Source organism: Geotrypetes seraphini, chromosome 5 (genome assembly GCF_902459505.1).
Source record: "Geotrypetes seraphini chromosome 5, aGeoSer1.1, whole genome shotgun sequence".
Lineage (NCBI taxonomy): Eukaryota > Metazoa > Chordata > Amphibia > Gymnophiona > Dermophiidae > Geotrypetes > Geotrypetes seraphini.
Genome location: NC_047088.1, coordinates 256,287,505 through 256,305,004, shown reverse-complemented (window position 1 = coordinate 256,305,004; position 17,500 = coordinate 256,287,505). Strand labels below are relative to the sequence as shown.

At 47.2% G+C, this 17,500-nt stretch overlaps 1 protein-coding gene across 5 annotated transcripts in view; it reads right to left on the bottom strand.

Moving 5' to 3' along the window:
- CNTNAP5 (contactin associated protein family member 5) overlaps positions 1-17,500 on the bottom strand; it is an 885,931-nt gene that overhangs the window by 97,281 nt on the left and 771,150 nt on the right. For all 5 annotated transcript variants that reach the window (XM_033947244.1, XM_033947242.1, XM_033947241.1 and 2 more), the window contains 2 exons: positions 12,116-12,334; positions 3,687-3,926 (listed from right to left, as the gene is read on the bottom strand). In XM_033947244.1, coding sequence (XP_033803135.1) covers positions 3,687-3,926; positions 12,116-12,334 — 459 coding nt within the window. The remainder of the gene's footprint in view (positions 1-3,686; positions 3,927-12,115; positions 12,335-17,500) is intronic.

Here is a 17,500-nt window from a genome sequence, read left to right as displayed (position 1 = left end):
GCGGGACCCTTGAAAAAGAAGATATCTTCTTCCACCTCGATGCGGCCCGTGAGATACTTGAATGTCTCGATCATGTCACCCCTCTCTCTGCGTTCCTCGAGTGAGTACAGCTGCAACTTATCCAGCCGTTCCTCGTACAGATGTCACCATATCTTGCTTATATTATATGGTAAGCCCTCCAAAACTTAATGTATCTACATGAAGATGACGCTTGCAGGTATAAAGGCTATTGTTGTGGTGTACAGTAAATTCTGGAGGGCTCGCCATTCAATGTAAGTAATTTATAGTGCCGGGGACTTTGAACTATGACAGCTACTGCAATACCCCCTAGAGCAGGGGTGTCAAAGTCCCTACTCGAGGGCCGCAATCCAGTCGGGTTTTCAGGATTTCCCCAATGAATCTGCATGAGATCTATGTGCATGCACTGCTTTCAATGCATATTCACTGGGGAAATCCTGAAAACCCGACTGGATTGCGGCCCTCAAGGAGGGGCTTTGAGATCCCTGCCCTAGAGTGCCCCTCTGCTGTGCTCAGGCTCTCTGTGAACAGTTTGCTAAGAATACTGGCTGCTTTGAGGTCTGAAAAACTTTCTTTGGTGCGTTTTTCATGTGGACATATTTATATTCAAAAATGGACAAAAAAGATAGACATACCAAGGACCAAAACGTTTATATATGTAGGTCATTAAAAAAAAGAAAGAGAAAGACATCTTGCTGTTTTGAGAATGGACGTTTTCTCTACTGGATTTCTGGATGTCTTTCCCAAGACGTCCAAACTCAGACTTAGACGTCGTATTGAAAATGCCCCTTCACGTGCATACATACCTATAGAAGTGCTAGCAGGACACCTATGCACTAGTCTGCAAATACTCACTCAACGTATAGATTGGGTATTCGCAAAGGGGAGGCATACACAGCGGCAGAGCAGGAGGAGGACAAGTAGAGCTCACTCTTATTGTAAATCACTTTATTAGCGTTTAGTGAGTGAGCAATATATCAAATACATGTAACGTGTAATGACTGAATATTTCAAGTTATCAAGTTTAAAGTTTATTATTTATTTTATTTGAGGTTTGGGAGATTTGTAAATTTCCTAGAAGAACACATTTATTTTAAAAAATTTGGGACCCTTATATGCAAAAATTATCCTCGAAAGCAAGAAGTATGATTCGTAATACTTTATATTAAAGATATGTAAATGTTCTTTGCATTTTTATATACTTGGAGGGGCATAATAAAAAAAAAAAACGTCTAAGTCCCCTTTGGGCCTAAAGCCTTAAACGTTGAAAGTAGAAGCAGGGAAAATGTCCATTATCAAAAAAAAAAAAACAACCGTCCAAAAGGAGGATTTTTTTTTTAATGGCCTGCCTCTATGTTCAGCTGTTTAAAACGCCCAGACCACCACTACGTCTAAATATACACCATATAATCAACCTAAAAAAGCCTAACTCCCAAACGCCCAAAACAAGAGCTTTTAGGCGAAGGAGGAGCCAGTCGCGGTTTTGCGGGGGGGGGGAGGGGTTGCGGGTTGGCGATCGGGGGTTGGGGGGGGTCCTTGCGTCGAGGGCAGCGAGGGCTTGGACTCCCTCTTGCCCCGAAAGTGTCGGGGGGGGGAGGGGGGTTCAAGCGTGCCGGAGCAGGAGGGCTTAGACTCCCTCCTGCCCCAATAGTGTCAGGGGGGGGGGGGTTCAGGGGTGCCGTGGCAGGAGGGCTTGGGCTCCCTCCTGCCCCGAAAGTGTCAGGGAGTTTGGGGGTGCCAGAGCAAGAGGGCTTGGGATCCCTCCTGCCCGAGAGGTTCTGGGGTGCCGGGGCAGAAGGGCTTGTTTTATACAATGAACTATAAGAATTCCAATCATAAATGACAAGATTTGAGAGAAAATTATTTTCATGTTGCAGCATTTATTTATTTTGGTATTTATATACTGTTTTTCAAGGTTATCTAGGTGGCTTTACAAACAGGTACTCAAGCATTTTCCCTGTCTGTCCCAGTGGGCTTACAATCTATTTAACATACCTAGGGCAATGGAGGATTGAGTGACTTGCAGCAGTGAAGGATTTGAACCCACAACCTCAGGGCGATGAGCTGTAGCTCTAACCACTAGGCCACTGCTTCCACCATTTCTAATCCATCATGTGCTCTCACTATTATCGTAAACTGACAACATAAGAACAGCTTTACTGGGTCAGACCAATGGTCCATCAAGCCCAGTAGCCCATTCTCACAGTGGCTAACCCAGGTCACTAGTACTTGGCCAAAACCCAAGGAGTAGCAACATTCCATACTACCGATGCAGGGCAAGCAGTGGCTTCCCCCCTGTCTTTGTCAATAACAGATCATGGACTTTTCCTCCAGGAACTTGTCCAAACCTTTCTTAAAACCAGCTACGCCAGGGGTCTCAAAGTCCCTCCTTGAGAGCCGCAATCCAGTAGGGTTTTCAGGATTTCCCCAATGAAAATGCATGAGATCTATGTGCACGCACTGCTTTCAATGCATATTCATTGGGGAAATCCTGAAAACCCGACTGGATTGCGGCCCTCAAGGAGGGACTTTGAGATCCCTGAGCTACGCTATCCGCTTTTACCACATCCTCTGGCAACGCGTTTCACAGCTTAACTATTCTCTGAGTGAAAAAATATTTCCTCCTATTGGTTTTAAAAGCATTTCGCTGTAACTTCATCGAGTGTCCCCTAGTCTTTGTAATTTTTGACGGAGTGAAAATAGCCAGAAGAACCTGAATAATACAAACATCCCTGCAAATGACATGGGAAATGACACAAAAATGCATTTTTCTGGCTATCCATTCCTAACATATGCCATTATGCTGGGATGAGAGAATGCTGTCATCATCTGAATTAGAGAATGACACGGTGACAAAATTCATCACCGTTCCCGTCCCTGCGGATAACCGCGGGAAATAATCCCATGTCATTGTCTAGTGTCTATTTCAACCTCGGTCCTTCTACACCAGCATTCTTCAGAGCAAAGCTTGTGGGTCAGTGGTTGTGGCCATTCATACTCTGATTCTTATGTGAGCCAAGGATAATGAAGCCATTGTGACATCACTGATGTGATTGGCTCTTAGGCGCTGGTGGAATGAGGCATTATGACATCACAATATCTGCTCTGGATACCAGAGACTGTCATTCTGTAGTGTCTGTTTCAACCTCAGTCCTTCTACACCAGCATTCTTCAAAGCAAAGCTTGCGAGTCAGTGGTTGTGGCCATTCATACTCTGATTCTTATGTGAGCCAAGGATAATGAAGCCATTGTGACATCACTGATGTGATTGGCTCTTAGGCACTGGTGGAATGAGGCATTATGACATCACAATATCTGCTCTGGATACCAGAGACTGTCATTCTGTAGTGTCTGTTTCAACCTCAGTCCTTCTACACCAGCATTCTTCAAAGCAAAGCTTGCGGGTCAGTGGTTGTGGCCATTCATACTCTGATTCTTCCCTCTCTCCTTAAAGAATGACATGAAGATGGTTTCCCGCGGTTATCCGCGGGGACGGGAACGGTGATGAATTTTGTCACCTAGGCATTCTCTAATCTGAATGTGAGAAAGATCTCATAATCATCTGGTTAGTTTGGAAGAGCAGAAAAGTGATTTCAGTTTAGGGGTGTTACAGGTTACAGGAGGCCCCTATGGAAAACCTACATCCTGTCTAACTGCATTGATCTTACCTTTCTTGCAGAAGGGTCCCTCGAAGGCAGAGCTGGTGCAGTCACACAAATAGCCTCTCTCCTTCTCTACGCATTTTCCACCATTTTGGCACAGGTTCCCGTAACTGCTGCAGTGCCCAGGGCAGCCGCGTTCCACCGCAGACACCATTTTGGCCCTTTCTTCAAGATCCAGTGTTTGCCCATTTATATGCAGAGCACGGATGCACCCCCGAAATCCTTTCTGCCTTGATGCCGTTCCCCCTTTAAACAAGAGACAATGAGTAAGAAAAGTATTGCAAAGGAACCAAGTCATGGCTTAAATTCTTAAAACAATCTCGGGCTGGATCCATAAGATTCTTGTGAACCTCACGTTTCCTTTTAATTTCTAGTTTCTATAGATATAGAGTATACCTATCCTGAAGACTTTGCTCCTACTAAATCTCCCATCCACCAAAGATCTTCACTACAAACAAATTTTTCACTCCATGCTCACCTTTCTAGGAGTAAAAACTTGGAATGGCCTTACAGAAAGGACCAGAACTGAACCTTGCCACATCATCTTCCAAAGAAAACTGAAAACCCATCTGTTCGACACTTAATCTCCTGCATCCTCTCCTCCTCCCTTTCCCCTCCCACCTTCTCTTCCTCCTCCATCTCTCTCCTCCCCTCTCCCCTATCCTCCTCCTCCCCTCCCCCCTCCTTCCTCTCTCCTCTCTTTAAAGTCGTCTTGAGCCTGTATAAGTATGAGCAACACAGAAATAGAAGATTAGATTAGATTAATTATGACAATAACATAGGACCATAAGTAGAAAATGTGGGTGTCTCATAAAATTTGCAGCTACCGTGTGGTATATTCCTGCATTAACAGAAACAAAGGAGTAGACCAATTGTACCAGGAAGTGAGCAATTTATTTAAAAAATAGGTACCCGATGTAGTCACGTTTTGCCCTAACACTGCATCAGGGGTTGAAGCTAAAATAATAATAATAATAACTTTATTCTTCTATACCGCCACAATCTTGCGACTTCTAGGCGGTTTACATTCAAGAGAGCTGGACATTTCAGCGAGTTACAATATGCAGATAGTCAGAGGAAACACAGAGTACTGAAACTTTGAGAAAGCGGAAATGTAAGCTGTACAGTTTGCTAAGCGAATATATAAAATATACAGTTTGCTAGGAAATTTCCGAGAGGGTCTGTTAGGAAAAGGTCGTGAATTACAGAAAAATACAGCGAAAATTTCAATATACAGCGTAATTACAATATACAGCAAAAATTACAGTATACAGTTCGTTAAGGATTTTCAGTGGGGACATATTAGAAGACAGGTCTCGAATTATAAAATGCGATTTGGTTAGGATTTAGAGGGGGCATATTTGAAACGAGAAAAGAAAAAAAGAGAAAAAAATTCTTCATCTAACAGCTCGGTGAAGATTCTGTTTAGGTGATATATCTGTCGAATAATCCGTTTTTATGAGTTTTCTAAAAGCGTTGTAGGTCAGTCTAGCTTTGTTGATGTAGTTGTCTAGCCCAGTGGTTCCCAACCCTGTCCTGGAGGACCATTAGGCCAATTGGGTTTTCAGGCTAGCCCTAATGAATATGCATGGAGCAGATTTGCATGCCTGTCACTTCTATTATATGCAAATCGCTCTCATGCATATTCATTAGGGCTAGCCTGAAAACCCGATTGGCCTGGTGGTCCTCCAGGACAGGGTTGGGAACCACTGGTCTAGCCAATGTTGTTGTTTGTTTGCTTGGTACGCGAAAGTTCTATCCAGAAAGGTTTTGTATTTACAATTAGTAATGCTTGGGTATGCAAAAATTTCCCCTTAAAGCAGGGGTGTCAAAGTCCCTCCTCGAGGGCCGCAATCCAGTCGGGTTTTCAGGATTCCCCCAATGAATATGCATGAGATCTATTAGCATACAATGAAAGCAGTGCATGCAAATAGATCTCATGCTTATTCATTGGGGAAATCCTGAAAACCCGACTGGATTGCGGCCCTCGAGGAGGGACTGTGACACCCCTGATTTAGTGCATCTAGCTCAGGGATGGGCAACTCCGGTCCTGAAGGGCCGGAATCCAGTCGCGTTTTCAGAATTTCCCTAATGAATATGCATGAGATCTATTTGCATACAATGAAAGCAGTGCATGCAAATAGATCTCATGCCTATTCATTGGGGAAATCCTGAAAACCCGACTGGATTGCGGCCCTCGAGGAGGGACTGTGACACCCCTGATTTAGTGCATCTAGCTCAGGGATGGGCAACTCCGGTCCTGAAGGGCCAGAATCCAGTCGCGTTTTCAGGATTTCCTTAATGAATATGCATGAGATCTATTTGCATACAATGAAAGCAGTGCATGCAAATAGATCTCATGCATATTCATTGGGGAAATCCTGAAAACCCGACTGGATTGCGGCCCTCGAGGAGGGACTGTGACACCCCTGATTTAGTGCATCTAGCTCAGGGATGGGCAACTCTGGTCCTCGAGGGCCGGAATCCAGTCACGTTTTCAGGATTTCCCTAATGAATATGCATGAGATCTATTTGCATACAATGAAAGCAGTGCATGCAAATAGATCTCATGCCTATTCATTGGGGAAATCCTGAAAACCCGACAGGATTGCGGCCCTCGAGGAGGGACTGTGACACCCCTGATTTAGTGCATCTAGCTCAGGGATGGGCAACTCCGGTCCTGAAGGGCCGGAATCCAGTCGCGTTTTCAGGATTTCCCTAATGAATATGCATGAGATCTATTTGCATACAATGAAAGCAGTGCATGCAAATAGATCTCATGCCTATTAATTGGGGAAATCCTGAAAACCCGACTGGATTGGGGCCCTCGAGGAGGGACTTTGACACCCCTGCCTTAAAGCAAATTTTTCCTGAACACAAATGAGACAGCAACGTTAACTGCAGCATAATTCCTCTCAAAGACTTAAAAAAAAAATAAACAATCAATATTCCCCTTTTAGTTTCAACCCCTGATGCAACCTTAGGGCAAAATGTTAATAAATCACTCAAGGGCAAATTCTATAAGAAGCGCCCAAAAGTTAGGCACTGTTCAGCGCGATTCAAGTAAAATCGGGTGCTGTTTAATGAATCACGCTAAGCGGCACTTATTTTGGAAGCGCCCAAGAAATAGGCCAACTCTAGGGACCACTAAAAGTTAGGTGCCTATGTGAGCACTTAAGCACAATTAAGAGCAGCGATTCTGCAACAAGGCGCCTAACACGTAGCCACGCCCATGACTAACGTGTACAGCGCCTATTTGTTGGAAGACAGCCTACATTTTTAGAGGCGCCTTATTACAGAATCGCTTCATCTTGATAGGCGCCTAAGTTTCAATTAGTGCTGATTAAAAAGCTTAATTGAGCTTGTTAATCAATTTAGATAGGTGCCTATCATTAGGCGACGGTTACAGAATTTGGGCCTCACTTCCTAGTGCGATTGGTCTACTCTAGAGGTCTGCATGGGAATGGGGATCGCGGGAATCCCGCGGGGGTCCCGCGGGAATCCTCCCCTAAGCCACGGGACTCTCACAGGGATGGAAGGCTTTGGAAGCAGGGTTCGTCCATATAATATAATGGACACGTCAGTCTTAGTAAAAGAGGGGGTTTATAAGTTAATTACCTGAACAGAAGACAAAAAAAGGGTTCCACCAAAGAGATTCCACAAGGAAAACAGCAGCGGAAACACAAAAGAAACTGTGGAATTGATGATCCTGTCGGAAGTAATTGCTGCTTTTTATGGGGACGGGCGGGGATGGAGGTAATTCCTTGCGGGGATGGGTGGGGAGGGAGAGGATCCTGACGGGGACGGGTGGAGACGGAGAGGATCCTGACGGGGACAGGTGGGGATGGAGAGGATCCTGACAGGGACGGGTGGGGATGGAGAGGATCCTGACGGGGACGGGTGGGGACGGAGAGGATCCTGACGGGGACGGGTGGGGATGGAGAGGATCCTGACAGGGATGGGTGGGGACGGAGAGGATCCTGACGGGGACTGGTGGGGATGGAGAGGATACTGACAAGGACGGGTGGGGACGGAAAGGATCCTGGCAAGGATGGGTGGGGACGGAGAGGATCCTGACGGGGACGGGTGGGGATGGAGAGGATCCTGACGGGGACGGGTGGGGACGGAGAGGATCCTGACGGGGACAGGTGGGGATGGAGAGGATCCTGGCGGGGACAGGTGGGGATTGAGAGGATCCTGACGGGGACAGGTAGGGATGGAGAGGATCCTGACGGGGACAGGTAGGGATGGAGAGGATCCTGGCGGGGACAGGTGGGGACGGAGAGGATCCTGACGGGGACAGGTGGGGACAGAGAGGATCCTGGCGGGGACGGGTGGGGATGGAGAGGATCCTGGTGGGGACAGGTGGGGACGGAGAGGATCCTGGCGGGGACGGGTGGGGATGGAGAGGATCCTGGCGGGGACGGGTGGGGACGGAGAGGATCCTGGCGGGGATGGGTGGGGACGAAGAGGATCCTGACGGGGACGGGTGGGGACGGAGAGGATCCTGACGGGGACGGGTGGGGATGGAGAGGATCCTGACAGGGATGGGTGGGGACGGAGAGGATCCTGACGGGGACTGGTGGGGATGGAGAGGATACTGACAAGGACGGGTGGGGACGGAGAGGATCCTGGCAAGGATGGGTGGGGACGGAGAGGATCCTGACGGGGACGGGTGGGGATGGAGAGGATCCTGACGGGGACGGGTGGGGACGGAGAGGATCCTGACGGGGACAGGTGGGGATGGAGAGGATCCTGGCGGGGACAGGTGGGGATTGAGAGGATCCTGACGGGGACAGGTAGGGATGGAGAGGATCCTGACGGGGACAGGTAGGGATGGAGAGGATCCTGGCGGGGACAGGTGGGGACGGAGAGGATCCTGACGGGGACAGGTGGGGACAGAGAGGATCCTGGCGGGGACGGGTGGGGATGGAGAGGATCCTGGTGGGGACAGGTGGGGACGGAGAGGATCATGGCGGGGACAGGTGGGAATGGGGAGGATTCTAACAGGGACGGGCGGGGATGGGTGGGATTTCTGTCCCCGCGCAACTCTCTAGTCTACTCTTGTTTTTTGCTACTGTGACTGCTGGCAGAGCACCTCCTCTTCATGCGTGTTCATGCATCTACATATTTTGCCATGATTCGAAAAAGGGCCCCTAAGATACTTAAGTCTGACTTCCAGACTAAATTGAAAAGGCAGAACAATCGCATAGTGCATTCATCGTTTTGAATGCAGGAGAAACAGCCAATACAGCGTATTGCAATTAAATGAGCAGAATGTCTCTTCTGCTTTACCTTCTGACGTTTGGCTAGCTCAACCGAAGCTACAACAAGACGCTTTGGTTCACAAATTAAATGACAAGTAGGGGCTGTCAACAAAAGTAAATATTTCATGAGCAGCTGCCCCAAGTGGAACGTCACCCTCGGGCACGCTGGAAAGGAACCAAGCTGAGTTTCTGAACCATGAAGGAGCCGTCAGCTAAGCAGGATTGCCATACAGCATACTTCAACCACTTTTCTCTACTGCAGACTCCTAGCGCACGTTCTCTCCTTTTGCAAACTAATAAAATGACACTTTTAATAGAGTGCACCATCTATTACTTTCTTGCGGCTTCTAATAGGCAGCTCTGGTCTCCTACGGTAGTCCTGCGAGAATTTCTCCACTGGAAATAGATTGTTTTGTAGACCACGGGGGTCAATATTTAGTGTATTATTTTAACATGCTGGCTGAAGCACTTAGAAAACATGTTTATTCTTTGTTTCTGCACATAGAGGCAGCGGCGCTGACTCGACGTGCAATAGGTTGACTGTCGGTTGCTTTCCATATACCAGTGAGAATCAGTCACTTCAAAGACAGGAACCCTAAAGTAAACAGATTATCTATACTGTGGCCAAATATTGGCACTAGGGCCCGGATTCTATAAAAGGCACCGGGATGGGCAGTGCCAACCGACGTGGCACAGATCACGTGTCACTCGCATGATGGTCACAAGGGAGAAAGAAAATCCAACGTAGTCTGCAGTAAACAACAGCAAGCAGAAAACAACGAACAGACTGCAGATAATGTACAAGATGCAGGCGCTGTTTATTAGTAAATGAAGCAACATATACAACCTTATAGCCAACCAAGGGACCCGACACGGTCCGTGTTTCGGATAACACGCCTTCCTCAGGGGTCCTAATGAATTTAAGCTTAAATACTTAAGATAATGTGTCGGGTCCCTTGGTTGGCTATAAGGTTGTATATGCTACTGCATTTACTAATAAACAGCGCCTGCCTCTTGTACATTATCTGCAGTCTGTTCGTTGTTTTCTGCTCGCATGACGGTGCTATTTGCAGAATTGCGGCCATATCACAGAGAGGCGCTGGGAATGCAGACCAGGGTTTTCAGGGCCTACGTTTCCAGCGCCTGTCTGCGATGAGAATTGCGACTATGGAGGTGCCTAGCGACACCTACGGGTATTTACGGCATTAACCACTACTACTTATAGGGAATTCAGGAAACGCCTAATAACACATCTCTCTGCCGCTATAAGTATAGCGGGAAGCGGCCGCCTGTCTGATTGCCGGCAGGAGGGTGCCCAAACCCTCCTGCCGGAAGACGCCCCCCCAACACTACCGACCGCCCTCTCCCCGACACTACCGATCGCTGGCAGGAGGGTGCCCAAACCTCCTGCTGGAAGACGCACCCACTCCGCACCCCCCCCCCCGCGCTAACAACCCCCAAACCTCCCCCCCACCAAACTAACCTTTTCTTGTTGGCCAGACGGGTCTTGCCCGTCCAGCCGGTAGGCCCACCTCATCGAAATGAGGCGGGCCCGCCCCTTCCCGGCCCATCCCGCCAAAGCCTAAGGCGCCTGGGCCAATCAGGCCTTAGACTTAGTGGGGATGTGCGAACCCGCTATGCCTAAGGCCTGATTGGTCCAGGCTTCTAGAGTCTGGGCCAATCAGGCCTTAGGCTTCGGAGGGATGGGCTGGGAAGGAGCGGGCCCGCCTCATTTCGACGAGGCGGGCCTGCCAGCTGGACGGGCAAGACCCGTCTGGCCAACAAGAAAAGGTCAGTTTGGTGGGGGGGAGGTTTGGGGGCTGTTAGCGCGGGGGGGGTGCGGAGGGGGTGCGTCTTCCAGCAGAAGAGATTGGGCACCCTCCTGTCGGTGATCGGTAGTGTCGGGGGGGGGGGGGGTAGGAGGGTTTGGGCACCCTCCTGCCAGCGATTGGTAGTGTCGGGGGGGGGGGAGGGGGCATCTTTCGGCAGGAGGGTTTGGGCACCCTCCTGCCGGCAATTGGACAGGCGGCCGTGGCCCGCTATACTTATAGCGGCAGAGAGATCCTTTGCCGCAATAAGTATAGCGGCCGCGTCTACTTACAATGTAGACCAGCAATTTGTTGGCCTACATTGTAAGCGTCTCTTCCTCTACTAGGGAGTCGCGTAGGGCTGCCTAGGTTCGCCTAAAGCTCGCCTAAGGCCCTTAGGTGAGCTTAGGTGTCTTGCGGGCCTTCCTAGGCTCCCGGAGGCGCCTTCAATATAGGCGGCCTGCCTGGGGAGCATATTTTAAAAAAACGTGCATCCCGATTGGCTGATTAGACAGCTGTAGGACGCCTACAGCTGCCTAAAATCGGGACGCACTTTGTAGAATCAGGGCCTGAGTGTGTAGTAGTTAGATCAATATAGTGGTATTTTTGAACTTCCTTCCTGAAGTGGCTCTTTTTTCCTATTGGCCACGTTGACGTCACCACGCTGCCTTCCGTCTTTTGAACGTGATCATATGGTCACGTGCTTGATTCTTTACAAGACCCTTCAAAGCTTTTCACGGCGTTCTAATGCCGGTTGACACGAGAGGAGGACGCTTTAACATCTTGCTCGATTATTTAAATGAGTTTCATTCAGTAGTGAGTGCCTCCTAAGCCTAAAGATAGAGTGGGTTGAATAAGCTGTACGTTTTTAATGAATTTTTGTACCAATAAAGTATTAATTAATTTAAATTTTTCAATTTTCAGAGTCTATACCAATCATTTCCAACTTTGTGGGTTCCCTGAAGCAGATACGAAACGTGTCACGTCGGAACCTGATACCTGCAATCTACACGATAAGTTTTTGTGTTTTCAATGAACAACTCAAAGAAGAATAAGTAGTTTGCCGGTTTGGCACCTAAGTTGATCATTTGAATATTTACACTATCTATAAATGGTGCTTGAAGATGCGATGATTGAGTGGTGAGATGGTAACGTCGGGGCATTAGTGTCCCTGTTATCATCTTTATGATTCTGAGAACTGAAGTCACCAATATGTGTATATAATACTGACATTGTCGATGTTGGAACCAGTATAGGAGTGATTACTTTATTATTTTTCTGTGCAAAAATAGTTGGCATTATGACACCTTCTATCTCTGTTTTTTATGTTAAAGCTATGACCATAAAAAATGATTCCTACCTACGAACAACTGGCTGTTAAGTTGCAAGCGGAAATGACTCTCTGAGGTTGATGGAAGAACCTTTGGAGGAAGGCTGTCCACTTGTAGGAAGGTTTCCTTGACATTCCTCTCGGCTCTGACGAAATGCCACTGGTTGTCATTCAAAGCTGTGAGCGACTGAACAGTGACCTCGACCGGGCCGTTCCCGAGGTCAAACGAAAACGTCACTTCAGAAGTTGCTGGAGTGGGAAAAATAATGAAAAGAACAAGATGAAAAACCAAGTGAATAATCACCATTTATAAGTCCACAGCAGTCGTGCGACCAGGTACAAGTGTACAGTCCAAAAGAGATGTCGCAGTTCCAGAAAATAAGATAATGAGGGACAGAGAAATGGTGAAAAAGATTGTTAGGATAATGATGCAGTTTTCTGGCCCTTCAATAGGATGAACTGAGCAGGGGCGTGTATATTTTTATAACATTATGGGATATATTTTTATAACATTATGGGGTCCCATTTCTATTATGGGTACCACCTTACAGTCGATAAGCAGCATCAAGATTCTAGGTGTTATTTTTGATTACAAATTAACCTATCATGACCACATCAGTAGCATTGTTAAATCAACCTTTTTCAGACTTTGTCAAATTCGTTCAGTTTCGCTATTTCTTTGTTCAAAATCACTTAACATTCTAATCCATTCTTTGGTGATTTCTAAAATTGATTACCGTATTTTCACCCATATACCGTGCACCCATGTAAAACGCGCACACGGGTATAGCGCGCGGGGAACACAAATTTATGTTAAAAAAATTTAATATAGCGCGCACACGCGTATACCGCGCATGCTAAAACCTCCTCCCGCTTACTCCGAACCGGCATCCTCCCCCCCCGCTCGCTTACCCGCGTTTTACAACTTTTTTTTTTCAATCCAATCCGGCATCCCCCCTGCAAACTGGCATCCTCCCCCCCTCCGCTCGCATCACCCCCCCCTCCCCCGCGATCCTACATCCCCCCCAGCACTGCAAAACATCTCTTACTTGATTGGGCACCGGCACCGGCACCAGCACCAATGCACAGGATGTGCCAGTGCCCGAAGATCCTCCCTCGTTGGTTTGGGCTGGGCTGGGCGGTGCGGTACGAGAGAGATCCTCCTTCTTCCTGCGCCGGGCTGGACTAGGCTTTGAGCATTTGCGCATGCTCAAATCCTTCTGGTCTCGCTCTCTCGCAGGGGAGGGGGGTGATGCGAGCGGGGGGGAGGATGCCGGTTCGCAGGGGGGATGCCGATCGGATTGAAAAAAAAAAGTTGTAAAACGCGCTCACACGTATAACGCACACGGTTATGCACGGTTTGTAAAATCGTGTGTAACGCGCGCGTTATATGCGTGAAAATACGGTACTGCAATGCCCTATTTAAGGGAATAGCTCAAAATGAAATCAAACATTTACAGATTATTCAAAATGCTTCTGTTAAACTTATATCCACAGCAAGGAAGTTTGATCACGTGACACCTCTCCTTAGGAAAGCGCATTGGCTTCCGGTAGCTCACCGGATAACATATAAATTAATTTCCTTACATTCAAAGCTTTACTTTATAAAACGCCCGTCTTTATTTTTAAACTATTGATTCCAGACACTTCAAATAGAACATTGAGATCAAATGAACAACACTGACTGACAATCCCCTCACTTAAAATTATTAATACAAGACCGTAATTTATTTTTTTTCTATCACAGCCCCTCAAACATGGAACTCGCCCCCTATTTATTTAAGAGAAGAACGCAACTTGGATAAATTTAAGAGCAAATTAAAAAGCTTTCTTTTTAAGGATGCATTTGATAATTAGTAAGCCTGATTTTAACTTTACTGCATAGCTTCACTGAAGTGTATTGATTTTTCCTTTCCTTTCGTTTTTCCCTTGAAAGTCTTACCTACTATCAAATAATTTGTATTTCCTTTCCCTACTTTTCCTTGTGTTGAATGGGTTTGTCATGTTAGTCCTTCTTCACGTCCCATCTTTAAAAGTCATTAGTACTCGTAGGGCTTCTTCATTCGTAACTGTAGCCCCTACAATTTGGAACTCCTTACGGGGCCCACGGCAACCAGAAGGCATCGCTCAAACTCAAGGGTGGGAGATTTCATGGTGACATCAGGAAATACTTCTTCACCGAAAGAGTGGTTGATCGATGGAATGGTCTTCCACGTCAGGTAGTTGAGGCCAGTAACACACTCAACTTCAAGGGACGAAGGGATAAACATGTAGGTTCGCTCGGGGGTAATGCTTAAAAAGAGGGTTCTTGTTGAGGAAGGGTTCTTGGAGTGGGTTCGCTCCGGGAAATTCTTAGAGGGAGGGTTCTTGTTGAGGGAGGGTTCTTCGAGTGGGCAGACTTGTTGGGCCGATGGCCCTTTTCCGCCATCATACTCTATGGCCCTGATTCTCCAAAGTGCATCCCGATTTTAGGCGTCCTACAGCTGTCTAATCAGCTAATCGGGATGCACGTTTTTTAAAAAAAAAATGCTCCCCAGGCAAGCCTGAAGGCACCTCCGGGAGCCTAGGGAGACCCGCAAGATGCCTAAGCTCGTCTAAGGGCCTTAGTCGGGCCTTAGGCTGAACCTAGGCGGCCCTACGCGTCTCCCTAGTAGAGGAGAAGCTTAAAATGTAGGCCAGCAAAATGCTGGCCTACATTGTAAGTAGACGCGGCCGCTATACTTATCGCGGCAAGGGATCTCTCTGCCGCTATAAGTATAGCGGGCCGCGGCCCCCTGACCAGGAGGATGCCCAAACCCTCTGCCCGAAGACGCACCCCCACCCCCGACACTACCCACTGCCCCCCCGACACTATCGACCGCCCCCCCCCAACATTACCGATCTCCCCCCCCCCCCAATCAGGCCTTAGATTAAGTGGGGATGGGCGGACCCGCTATGCCTAAGGCCTGATTGGTCCAGGCTTCTAGAGCCTGGGCCAATCAGGCCTTAGGCTTCGGCGGGATGGGCCGGGAAGGGGCGGGCCCGCTTCATTTCGACGAGGCGTGCCTGCCGGCTCAAGACGTGCAAGACCCATCTAAGAACAGGTTTGGTGGAGTGGAGGTTTGGGGGGGTTAGCGCCGGGGGGGGTGCGTCTTCGGGCAGGAGGGATTGGGCAACCTCCTGTCAGCTATCGATATTGTCGGGGGGGGAGATCGGTAATGTCGGGGGGGCGGTCGGTAGTGTCGGGGGGGGGGGGGTGCGTCTTCGGGCAGAGGGTTTGGGCACCCTCCTGGTCAGGGGGCCGTGGCCCGCTATACTTATAGCGGCAGAAAGATCCCTTGCCGCGATAAGTGTAGCGGGCCGTGTCTAATCTAACCCTTTTCTCTAACCCGCGTCTGTAACATGGACGCCGGTTACAGAATCGGGGTTTAGTTTAGGCCGATTCTGAATAGGACGCCTCTCCCGGGCGTCCTATTCAGAATCAGGGCCTAGGTGTCTTGCGGGCCTCGCCTTCAATATAGGCGGCCTGCCTGGGGAGCATTTTTTTAAAAAAACGTGCATCCCGATTGGCTGATTAGACAGCTGTAGAACGCCTACAACTGCCTAAAATTGGGACGCACTTTTAGAGAATCAGGCCCTATGTTTCTATGTTAGTCTTGCAAGACTTAGTTTTTGTCATTTGCTGCATTGTTCCCTAAATTTTGTAATTTTTAGTGAAATGTACATCGCGTAGAATTCTGATTAAGCGATTAATCAAATCTTTATTAAACTTGACACTTGAAGATGCGCTAACCGATTTAGGCCCTCTTTTACAAAGGCGCGCTATGCGTTATAGCGCGGATTTAGCGTGTGCTGAATCAACGCACGTGCTAACTGCTAATACGTCCATAGGATAACATGCACGCCTTAGCGTTTAGCCCATGTTTCGCACGCGATATTATTTAGCGTGCGCTAAAAAGCATAGTTCACCTTTGTAAAAGAGCGGGCTAGTGCACGCTAAATGCTAAGGCATCCATTATATTCTATGGGCGCCTTAGCATTTCGCGGGGGCTAATCTTTAGCATGCGCTAAATCGGTTAGCGCACCTTAATAAAAAAAGACCCTACATTAGAAAGTTGGCCGTGATTGTAATTTTGTTATATTTTTATTTAATGTGGAACGTTAAGCTATCTTATTTCTTCTTTTAATTGTGTAGTATGCTTACAATATTGTGTACCCCATCCTAAACAGAATCTGTCCGAGGATAGGGTAAAACATTTTTGATAAACTGAACACATGGCTCGTAAAACCCATTCTCTAGGCCACTTCTTACGCCGACGTCAGAAAATCACTGAAGACCCGTCTCTTTAACAAATTCTAATTCCCAATTCTTGTCCAATCCCCCTCAGCTATCCTCATCTCAATCCCCAATTCTCTTGATTGTAGATTAACTCATCCTTCTTCCCATTTGTAAAGATATTCCAATCAAATTGTTTTCCCCTGCACCCCAATCTCTGACTAGATACTTCCTTTTGATTCAAACCATCTTGGTTCTCTTCCATTTGCAATTTGTATCCCAGAAAGTACTTTTACTGTTCCCCTTACATCTCATACACTCATTGTATGTATCTTGTTGTAAACATTTCTTACTTCTTGTTGTAAACATCTCTTACTCTCATTGTATGTAACTTGTTGTAAACCACTTTGAACTTATGCTATAGCAATATATAAGAAATAAAATTATTATTATTATTTATCAAACTGTGATAGAGCTTTATTTTTCGTAAATCTTTATTAGTTTTCAATTATTAACAGTGCAATACAGTGAATTTAAACATAAACAAATCAAACAAAAGCACTTTAAATATACAAATATTTCGAAAACAAACATTTTCACCCCCCCCTCCCCTCCCCTTAACTAATGAAAATAGAACCACATGTATAATTTCAATAAATTAGATACAATGAATAAGGAACATGCAGAAAATGTTGAGGGCAAAACTCGGATGTTTGAGGCTAGACCTGTTTCAATATTGAATAAATGCCCGAAAGGTAGTCACACTGACCAAATGAACATTAGATGCATGAAGGCATGGTCCCCCCTCACACACCCCTCCGAAGATGTACATACCAGGCTGTATGGCAACTTCAGATGTTACAGCCAGTCCTGTCAGAGCAGCAAACAGATCTCTAGGGTAGCCTGAGGTAGGTGCCCAGGCCCATATCTTAATCTAACTAGTACACTTAGGATGAAAAGTGTTGACCACGAAAAACCTACTGTACTGACATATAGGTGACACCTGGCAACATAAGGGCTATTGTACAGTACGGATAGTCTTTCCCTGTCCCTGGATGGCTCATAATTAGAGAATGACACGGTGACAAAATTCATCACCGTTCCCGTCCCCGCGGATAACCGCGGGAAATAATCCCATGTCATTTTCTAGTGTCTATTTC